This window comes from Patiria miniata, unplaced genomic scaffold (genome assembly GCF_015706575.1).
Source record: "Patiria miniata isolate m_02_andy unplaced genomic scaffold, ASM1570657v1 HiC_scaffold_7, whole genome shotgun sequence".
Taxonomy (NCBI): domain Eukaryota; kingdom Metazoa; phylum Echinodermata; class Asteroidea; order Valvatida; family Asterinidae; genus Patiria; species Patiria miniata.
The window spans coordinates 19,195,695-19,207,200 of record NW_024037074.1 but is presented as its reverse complement, the minus strand read 5'-3'; the positions used below and the strand labels follow the sequence as shown (position 1 = coordinate 19,207,200).

The 11,506-nt window shown below is 38.4% G+C and overlaps 1 protein-coding gene across 1 annotated transcript; it reads right to left on the bottom strand.

The window, feature by feature from the left end:
* Positions 1 to 1,630: 1,630 nt before the first annotated feature.
* LOC119744669 lies at positions 1,631 to 11,466 on the bottom strand. Its single transcript, XM_038220734.1, has 10 exons — positions 11,313 to 11,466; positions 10,022 to 10,121; positions 9,499 to 9,593; positions 8,659 to 8,742; positions 7,866 to 7,980; positions 6,696 to 6,947; positions 5,063 to 5,234; positions 3,932 to 4,046; positions 2,989 to 3,068; positions 1,631 to 1,878 (listed from the first exon to the last, which is right to left on the bottom strand). Exons 2-8 carry the CDS (start codon positions 10,037 to 10,039, stop codon positions 3,988 to 3,990), a joined length of 795 nt encoding a protein of 264 aa, XP_038076662.1. The 5' UTR covers positions 10,040 to 10,121; positions 11,313 to 11,466; the 3' UTR covers positions 1,631 to 1,878; positions 2,989 to 3,068; positions 3,932 to 3,987.
* Between the last annotated feature and the right edge of the window lie 40 nt (positions 11,467 to 11,506).

Sequence of the window (11,506 nt, the reverse complement as noted above, 5' to 3'; positions counted from 1 at the left end):
AACCCATTAGGCAAAGACAACATCCTACTGAGAATAAAGTTAAGGATTAAGATGGGATTAGGATTACAGGATTAGGGTTAATAATAGACAGATTCTAAGACAGGAATATATTATGATAAAGACAGGATTAGGATTAGACAGGATTAAGATGTGGACAGGATTGGGATAAAAGTGACAGGATGAAGATTAAGATAGGACTAGGATTAAGATGGGATTAGGATTGAGATAAGAATCCAGATTAAAATAGAAAAATAATAAAGGTGAAATTAATGGAAGACAACGCACACATTTCATATAAATATTCACATTCTTTATCAAGAATATTCAAATTCTGGGTTGGTAAGAAAAATCAGGCAATATACACAAACAAAAGATTTCAATTGGACCCTGCGCAAATTCAACATGGGCACTGCATATTGTATATTAAACATTTAAAAGCATATCTTCAAACTCAAAACATTGATTAGAATTCAATGGGGTGGGGCTTGCCCCTCACAAGTCTGTCTTTAGCCCCCTCATTTAAAACAATTTTTTACAATAAATGAAAAACTGAAAATTTGATTTCTCAATGCACTCATAAATTCTCAGAGAAATACAACCAGAAAACTAAAAAAAATTAAAATCTAATTTTAGGAAATTTAATATATAACACCCTTTCATAATTCCCTAGAATTTCATAAAGTTCCCTACATTCAATATTGAAACCACACAAAAAATGCTTCATGATATAATAAAACTAGTCAAATTCTCCCCAAATGTTTAAAGGTTCATCATAAATAAGGCAAGCTAAAATGTGTACATCATTCAATATGGCAAATAACATAACATCTAGGAAAATAATGCATTTGACAGATGTAGTGTCCTCATCCACTGACCATGACACACAGAACTGTATGGCAAAGGCTACAATGATTTTTGTTTCTAAAATATCAAAAGGCAATTTAAAACAATCAAATTTCAGTATGCAGGCTTATTGGTTGATTCCTTATTATAATACTGATACGTTAAAAGTACTTGCAAAATGTTATCTTCCCCACTTCGCTTATGAAAAAGTATGGATTTTTTTTTAATTGATCAATTTTATTAATAAAAACAACTACTAACAAATTAGGTTTATTCCACTCACTTAACTTCTTCTGTGGCTTCTTTTTGTGGGTTTTATGCTTAAAAAAAATAAAATAAATCCCCCCCCAAAAAAAACACACACATTATATTGGCATGAGTGTTGAAACAGTGAAACACAACAAAGATTGAACAATTTCTGAATTCCACTGTATGAATACAGACTAGGATATATTCCGCATAAAAAAATAACCTCCAAAAATAATGGGCATTAAAAAACAAAACGACATGACACACATGCCCATTTTTCTGTGGACTTGCAGGAAAATTCTTACACTGCAAAGCTACCAAGCTACCTCAGTCATTTCATGTGTACAAACTTCAAACATATACATGTACATACATATGTACAGTCGACTCTCGTTAGTACAAACTCTGTTAATACAACATTCTGGTTATAACAAACATAAAGCCTTGGTCCCGACTGTGCATTTATATGCACAATGAATGGGACTGATGTTCCTCTTAATACAAAATTCTGATATAACAAACAATTTGGCTAGGTCCTAGTGAGTTTGTTATAACGAGACTCGACTGAATATACCAGAGATTTCTTCCCAAAATACAGTGTTGGCAACAGTTCATTAATATTTACACAAATGTTGCAGTAGCATATCTGTCATTGAGGTCTCACATAATTTACTTGAATATTTGATGAAGATAAAAATAACTTTATTCCAAAAATGAGGAGGCCTCAAGTGTTCAGCAGTTTTAGCGCCCTCACAGCTGGTAGGATCCTGTCCATTGTTGCAACACCTGTCGAATTACATCAAAGAGAATAACACGAATTCATGAGGATTGCTTTCTAATATCAAAAATACTGCAAGTCAAACTTGCGCGATCCCCCGGCATGCGCAAGTACACTTTTATGTGTACCTAGCCAAAATCAACAAACAATGACCTCATTTGACCCCTAGATGACCTTTGACCTCAAATGTCTCAAATTGTCTGAAGTCCCCCTACCAAAGATCATTGTCACCAAGTTTGGTTGAGAGTGAAGTCTGCCTTTTCATATGACATACACAAAGCCAACATAGGTGGATCCAGCAAATCAGAAAAACAATATGTCCCCCCAAAAAGTGTCTGTCTGACTGTTTTTAAAATAACTAGAAAACCATGAGGTCAATTTTGAAAATTTTGGTTGTGCAGATACTCTTAAGACTTGGCCTCAACCCCAATGAATTTCATTTAATTTCAGTTACACATCACTGCACAATTGTCAATTGATATGATCACATCAATATTTTTTAATACTGTGCCTCATCATCAATTTCAGTGCTGTTTTATATAAGATGTGTAAAATCCTCCATGTTTTGAAAAAAGGCTGATGTGGTTTGGGATTGGAATCATTTGCCCTTGAACATTAAACTGAGGTCTTGCCATGATGACTGATAGCCAGGCAAATGATTCCAATCCCAACCGCAGCCCTTTTCACAACATGAAGGATTTTGCACGGCAAACTTTACACAGTACTGAAATTGAATAAGGCAAGGAACTTGGTCACAGTGTCCAAAAATGTTGTCGTGATCAATTGCCCATTGTGCAGTGATGCATGACTGAAATTAAATGAAACTCATAGGGGTTGAGACCAAGGCTTAGGAGTATCTGCACAACCAACAATTTTAAAAATTTACCTCACGGTTTTGTAGTTATTTCAAAAATTTATAGGACATACTGTATATCACAGTATGTCCTATCCACAGTAATACTAAAGCCACCAGCTGGCTGTCAAAGTCCCCACCCACCCCCACCCCTCCCCACACTGACAAATGACACTCTGGTTCAGACAATTGCACAGACAGTTGCTCTGAGACACAGACGCCCCATTGTGACTTTACTACTCACTTCTCTCAAAGTGTAACTTACCAAGAATCTCCATCAGATCCTTCACCATGGTGTCAAAGACGGGGAAAAACTTCCGATACTGCTCCATTCGTGAGATAACCCTTAAAGAAAAACAGAGCATAGGATTGAAAAAGAAACAAATTAGAAATAGTGCTGAACTATTCCACAGCTACCATAACATTTCACAAACTTGTTCATCTAATGAGACTCAAGAGCAACTCTGATCAAGAACCGTGGCTGAGCACCTTTTTTTTCTGCCATCACCCTTTCTCAACCAAATATCCATCATGCATCAACACAATAATTAAAAATCTGTCGGCGGTACAGAAGAGTTCCTGAATCTTGCAATAAAATTGCAGGTTTGTGAAGGACAAAGGCTTAAAGCAATACACCCTACACTTTCCTCCCTAATTTTTTTTTTACATTTTTGATGTCAATGAATAACATTTTTCTAGCTCATCATCTTGGCACACAAATGTGAGGCTTTCTGACAAATGGAGTAAATTTTTTTCTGATTTCTAAACTTATTGATATTTGTAATCTTTAAATTTGTTAAGAAATAGTTTAAAAACTGTGGAATTAAACATTTTTTTAAGGAAAAACAATTGGCATATTACATTTTCATGAATACAAAATTTGAAACTTTAAAGGCCCTTTTCTCAGTATTTTACTTTTTGACATGTTTCCTGCAAATGTTAAATAGTCATAACTTGTCAACGGAATGTCCCATTGAAGTGCAACAAACAGTGTTCCTAATACCCACAAATCCTCATTTCGACCTCTGCCCGGTTCTGTCTCACGACTCACAAATTTCCTATGGTTCAAAAAAGTCTGGAAGTTAATAAGATTGGTAACCCGACAAAATGTCCATTTTTTTTACTTTTTGATATTTCTCCAAATTTTTCAAATGTTTCTGGAAGTTTATTTGATTAAAAAACAATCCGGAATGAAATTTCCCTTCTACCTGTCCAGTTTTTCCTGCTGCAAAAGTTGGCCCAGTAGGTGCGTAGTAGAGCTTGATTACAACTCGCAAAGGTGCGCTGTGGCCATCACGATACTGCTGGCTGACGCGTCCTCATCTGTGAAACACAGAAATTCTCTGTTACTTGTGACTGGACTTGTGATAGGACTCATGATGTACTTTTGAGTTTCGATGGACTTGCGATGGACTTGTCTCAAACGCTCGAATCAAGCTAGGTAAGATTTGCAGATAAGCATGGTGGAAAGTGTAGACAGTTTGTGGTGGAACCAAGGGAAAGATTTCTCTTTTTGATGGTATGATGGTTGAGGGAAGAAAAGTTGGGGGTACAATTGGTGTTTCAATCAGCACGGTGGTTTCAAGAGAAGTGCCGGAATCAGGTGTGGATGTTGGTTAAATAGGAAATCAGTTGTTTGAGGTGTGACGATAAGAACTGTCGCAGGGGACAAATTGTCAATGTGCACAGCTAACACCCAAATCTCCTACAGCATGAAGGGGTTGCTTTTAATAATAATAATCGGCATTTAAGAACGCTCTTATTAGTAAACTAAATCACAACGCTTACAGTATTATTATTACCCCTGATCACTGAGCTAATGAAACATTCCAAATACCATCTCAGCTCCCTGGGGAGTATACAGCTCGATGCTGTCTGTTAGATGCAAGCAAGCTCATTCAATCACAATAACCATCTCTGCTCTCACAGGTACCCATTTACTCCTGGGTGGAGAGAAGCAATGAGTGACAAAGTGCCTTGCTCAAGGGCACACGCACCATGACCCCGGCCGGACTCGAACCCACAACCCACTGCTTTACCCACAGACCACGAATCCAGTGCCCTTAACCACGAGGCCACAGCACTCAACATGTAAGGACAGGGGCACATTCTATAGTACAATACGTATGCCAGTATTACCTTCACTGTTGAAGGTATGCGGGAATGGCATACGTACTGCGCTATTGAACGCATCCCTGGTCTCTAGTCTAGTCACTTCTACCTAATGACTTGGCTATGGCTGACATACACACGTGTCTATGGGAAGAGGCTTCAGCCGCTTCCATAGCTATGTCACTACAAGCCACAGCCACGTAATTTGGATGCAGCCTTAGACTCACCCAGGCCAAGAATGTCTTTGAGAGAATGCAGCACGTTCTGCATCTCGCCCACCCGCGAGTACAGCTCGTTCATCCTGGTGTAAACACCGCCCTCTGTTGGCACGTCAAACAGCTTCTGGAAATGCGCCACCATCTTGCTGTGCTCCGAGTCCGCCCTGACAGCGGATGGTGCCTGATATGAATGTCCGCACAGAGGAATCCGAAAAGTTAGTCATTAGGTTGAGCGCATGAATTGATCGCAGTGGGATTTGAACCAGTGACCTCTCAGTTGGTAGGGCACTACCAACTGAGCTCTATTATAGACGAAGCCAGTCACATCATGGTAAAGTCACGTGGCCCCCTTCAATGAAGAAACCATTGTGCATGCCATTGTTCCAAGCATCTGCCCTTGGCGGCTTATATGAACAATAGCTAGCACAATGCTTTTGCCATTGAAGGGGTCCTCTTTGATAGAATTGACAACATGCCTTGATTTGTCTATTCAGCCCAATGTTGGTAGCCTCCCAAAGTGTCCATGCATAAATAACTGGACTTCTTTGAGAATTTATTTGTCTTGCATTCACTTGTATACACCACTTGTATTACAAAATATGAAATGTACTAAAATATGGTTCGAGCTTTACAATGTTTCTCCTGGAAAGTTATGACATTTGAAAAACTTATCATTCATTCTATTCCTCTATGCAGTTAGCTCCTGAGAAAGAATAACAAGTTTTCTTTTAATATTGGGTTCTTGCCATTTACAGAGATGCCAACTTTACAGACTACAAAATAGTAATGATTCTTCCTGCAAAGAGTAATGCTAATGTAAATATATAGGACAACAGTCAAGTTTAAGAGTAACCACAGTACTTTTCAGAGTAACCACAATGTTGGCGTATAAGACAGCTGGAAATTTCAAGAGTAGTAACATGCCTCAAAATCCTAATAATAATTCCAAAAGAGTAATGGTTGGCATCTCTGCAGTTAAAGATGAAATTTCATCAACACTGCATACTCAATGTTGGCCTGGGACTCGAAACCCACAACCTTCTAAATTCTAGTGCAGACGTCTTACCACTTGACCACCGAGCTCTAAGGGCGGCTGGCTGGTTTGAATCTGAATGAATTTGTATGAATGAATTTTGCATTGAGAAGATTTTAATTTTAATATTAGGCTTTACCCTCTGACAATACTGAGTTAGGTCTACAGTGTTCATGAAAATACGTCAGTAAAGCTTGGGCCAAAAAAAAAAGTCTCCGGTTTCTAGTATGCGTGCGCGTCGCCGTAGCCATGCGCGTCGGCAAAATGAAAAAGTTTTTTTTTCAATGAAAGATGATGTCTCAAAACCGCCAAACTCACTGGTTTGACTGGAATTCTGCTGCTGCACAAATTTAACGTGTTTTTAGATGGGGTTACGATCGAGAATAAGTTTTATGTGGCGTCTCTGGACTCCCATTTATTTGCACTAAGTTTAGTCGGGCACCATTTGCAGTCATCAGCCGACATTTGAAGAAAAAAAAATGTTAAAAAACAAACAAAACAAAAACGCGCCGCCGCATTACTTTTGGGTCAAGCTCCATACCAGAATCCAGAGACTTTCTTCTTTTGGCCTTAGGGCAAAACCAAAAAAATACTGTCATATGCCGTTACCTTGTCCCGAGCTTCAGCTAATGAGTGAATCCAGTTTTCAAGGGTTGGGACCACGTGGTGATACGATCGCTGGCACCAAGCGCTGTGCTTGTGGCGGTGGTGATGATGACTGTGTCTGTGCGTCCGTCCTTCACTGTGTCTGTGACCCTGTCTGTGACTGTGTCCGTCGCTTGCATGACGGTAGGGAGATTTCTCCATGGGCAAGTTGAGGGAAGCACCTAGTTCGACTGCGTCTAAAATTTGTTTTGTAAACTGGTTGGAGAATAAAGAGACCATAATGGTGTCTGCAAAACCAAACAAGTAGGGACGACAATTTGCAATTACCTGATAACAGACCGATACATGTACATGTATATTGAAGAAATTCATATTACGGTAATTCCATGATAACTCACTTAACTTTTGGAGGGGGTCTCATGTCAACTGTGGTGCTGTTATTTTTTTGTTATTCTAAAAAGTCACAGCATCAATGGTGGATTTTTCTCATAGAAGATCCCTTGAAATTAAGTGACCAAACTACAAAAAAGAGGCCAACAAAATAAGCTTCTGTTTTGTTTTGGCAAATAAAGTTCTGTCGTTTTTTTTTATCAGTAACTCACGTTACAAGAACAGGACATGGCAAAAATTTAAAACACCCTGCATTTGAAATGTTCCTCATACTGTGCACTGATGGAAAAATATTTTGTAGTGTTCTTACATCATTAGGTGTAAGTCATAGGCTACCATTTCAATTTATCAAAAAATTATCAAAATTCAATCATGAAATCCCTAGTGGGCTATATTTTGTTAAGTTACGTTACGGTAACTCATGTTACAGTTTGTTCACCCATCTTTGGTACAAGTTAAAACACATAAGTATTAAACTAATAATCAACCCAAAAAATAAATACGAGCATAAAATATGAACCTTTCTCTCTGTCTTAAAAACAAAAACTCACAATAAAACTGAAATCAATAATTTTAGCCCCCAAAAGCTTCTTTTTTTTAAACAAAAAATCCATCTCACTTCCAAATTACTCAAATGAAAGTGCTTGTTGTCCCCTTTAATTTGATGACACATTTGAGGTTGTGACGCTCGCAGTTTTGAAGATTTCATAAATTGTTCCATTTTTCAGCCATTTCCATATGCTCATGGAAATGCCCACTATATTGTTTTTACGTCCTACTTACTATTTCCATATCGTGGTATTGCTGCATTGAAACATTCTGCAAGATGTTTGGCACAGGTACTGCTGCGGCATCTTTCTGTTTCAAGGATCTCGTCTCCTTACGTCTCGGAACGGCTCTGGAAATCAAGAAATCGCATCCTTTGATACAGCTTGAAAAATAGTAACTCGATACAATACACTCAGACTCAGCTTATTGGACTTCATTTGGACTCAAAAGTAAAATGCTTTACGGTGAAATATTGCTTTCTAAAGCTGGTTTATAAAATATGCGCCCTTGCACTTGACAGTAGAGGCAATTTGTTCAGAGTTGCGTGCAGGGTAGCTGCAAAAAAACAAAAAACCAAAACAGAACAAAAACCAGACCTAGAAATGAAACCATGTTTTCCAGAACGATTCGCAGAGGAAACAATGTAAGGTTTAGGGCTGTCCCGAATATTTCGAATATTTGATCATTAACCCATTATTCAAATAGCTTTTTGCCGGCTTGAATATTAAGAAAACAAAAACAACAACAAAAACAACAACTGTGATGTTATTTTAATCGTTGTGGCGCTTTATTGACAGATGCCACTTTGCAGTTACAGATGCATTCGCCATTGATGGGGGCCTTCGTGATAGAATTGACAGTGTGCTGGGATTGGTCAATATGTCTTTAAACATGTTAAATCAAACATGCAATTTGGTTGCTACTTGCTAGGTCCCCCGGTACTACACTCTTGACTGGAGACTTTTCACACTGAAATTATAATTTAAATTTCTGACAATTTTATTTCTAATTTTCTCTGTCTGCCTACCTGGCACTGAGCTGATCCACAATATGTATGACCTCTTCTGTCTTACTGGCAATCTGATCCACATATCGGCAGCTTGTGGATGAACTAAAAACACAGAAAATCAAATAACAAATGTTAATGATGTAATATTCATCCCCAATTCACACCAGAACCAAAGTAAACATTTGTCCAAACGGTACTGATAAAAAAATCGGCAGAACTATGCCTTAACCCTAAACTCCCTAGGGGGTGTGCAAAATCATATTGAAATTGGAAGATTCAGGACTGTTAGGGCTATTAGCCAACTCCATCCCCCCCCCCCCCCCAAAAAAAACCCTTCCTCTAAACAAATAGAGGGATGAGATAATTTTGTCGCCTTCCAACACTGTGACCCAGGTTCGAACCCCGCCTGAACCCCTACACGTGGATTGGGTTCTAAGTCCCTGCCCCATTCCATGGTCATTTTGGCTTTTCCTCCCACTTCTAGTTTAACCGTAATTTCTGTCCTCATATTTTATCAAGGGATCCCACTAGAAAATTTGTAATAAAAAGCCGTATCCTCTGTGATTAATCCGTGTTTGCTTTTTCCCGGATTTAATTTGCAGCATTGCTAATGTTGCTAGCATCGTGACTTTGGGCATGATCCCCTACATGGCATATATGGGTTTATGGCTTCTGACTAGCACCCATGAACAAAGACATTGACAAAATGGGGAACCGCCAACATAGGGCTAGATAGCTCCGGAACGGCAAACTGGAGGTCCCAGGTTCAAACCCCACTCCAGGCAATTTCTTTGTTCAATTTAAAAAAATTTGAAAGTAAGACAGTAAGATCAAATTCACGATTCTGGCTTGTCTTACCTGGCAAGTAGTGGATTTGTCTTTAGCTGTTGCAAGTCACTCAGCACAGACTTGGTGATTTCATCAAGTTGCCGAAGGACCAAGGCATACTCGCTCTGAAAATGTGATGATTAAGGAAAACTTTTATAGGTTATTGAAACTAAAAGCATAAAATTATAAATGGTTACACAGTGATTGATTTACCTCACGTGAACCACATTATGGGAACATTTCTTCTGGGCAATGCTTTCACGTGCACAACAGGGTTTGTTTTGTTACAAATGTAGTAAAAACTGAACAAATTCAGTTCATTTTTTTTGCTACATCCTAACTCTAGCATTGTCTCAACTGTAGTTGCCAAACTATACTATAGCTGGGACTTGTTTGAACTGTCCCAACTCCCAACTCTATAGTTGGGGCCAACGCTGTAGTTGGGGCATAACAAATTCAATCACTAGTTGATTTTTTTTTATAAGCGAATGGCTTTAAATATAAATAACAACAGGTTGCAAAAGTTGAAGACATTCATACAAAAACAAATTACCTCATTGGAACGTGGCATTTTTTGTGTTTTATTCAGTCAGATTCATCTGTGAGGGCATGACATTCTACTGAACATGCTGAAAGTTTCATGACTTGCAAAGCTACATCAAAAAGTAGAAACAGAAAAATATGACTTAAATGCAGTGGCTATCGTTACAGCAGTCGACTGTCTGGTTAAATCCCTGACCTGACAATATTCAATTCAGGATCTCTGGAACTGAATCTGCGTTGTGAATTTTTTTTTCCTTTTCTTTTGATAGTTTTGTTTACTTTTATGTTTTGTCAAATCCTATTTTTTATTGAAGCAACGTTAGATTTCCATTTTTTTTCCTTGGTGATTTGTGGCTTTGGAGGATTTTTTTATAGGAAAATAAAGTCTGAGTAACCATTCAGATGATACTAGCCTGGTTCCAAGAGCCAAAGATCCTGAAATTGAATATTGTCAGGTCAGGAAACAAGACGGTCGACTGCCGTAACGATAGGTTCAACCAGGTGCCGCTGGCACTGTGTATTCAAGCGTCAGGTTAAATTGTTTACAAACACAATGATATTCTGAAATAACATTTCAAGAAATTCTCAATTAACATAACAGTTCAATATATAGGCACTAATAAAAAATCGCCATCAACCCTTCATATCCTATTTTTTTGAACAAAATCCAGTTTTAAGTCATTTGACTTGCCAAACTATTTGGCGACATTAAGAACAACCAGGTTTTTCATAGAAAGAGGGCAGGGTTTTGAATTTTTGAGGGACATTTTGGGGTAAAATAAAGATGACAACAAAACACAACACGAAAATAAAGATGGCGACCACCGCGATGTACCGTGAATGCGCAATATAAACAAAATATCGCGCTGAATTTCACGGCACCAACCATAAAGCACGTAGGCCTACGAAAATCGCAATTTCTACACCAAGAAACTGTCTTAAAAGTAGAATTTATAACAATTAACATGAAAAAGGTGTCGTTAGAAGAAAAGTAAACTGATAAAAGAGAAGTCTGAGGTTAAAAAAAGTCATTTTGGAATGATAAAAAAACACCCTTGACTCTTATTTGACCAAAACTAAAGAGGTGCCCTACACTACAAGATCGCACTCTTTTCCTGAAGTTTCCCTGTTTGGGGGGGGGGGGGGCGGGAGGGGATAGGGGTAACTTTTTTCACGAAACTAGTAAAATGCGACGGCAATCGTGGAATTCCCCCTGGAAATAAAACAACAGTCAACTGGCGTTTTAAAACAACTTCCAACGAGGTCCTGCTAACCCTAAAAACGTTTACCACTTCACATACAAAACACAGCTCCTTCAGTCCAGAAAGTTGGCAGCACAATTCAGAATTTCTTCCTTGGGTTTTTTGTTTGAACACACCACAACTTGTCAATCATGATCAATCATGTCAATCAACCGTCATGACCGCGGGTTGTCATATTTGCGCACGCGCATTGTTTATTGTTGCCGAGCAAAGAAATAGTCTGGTACCTCGTA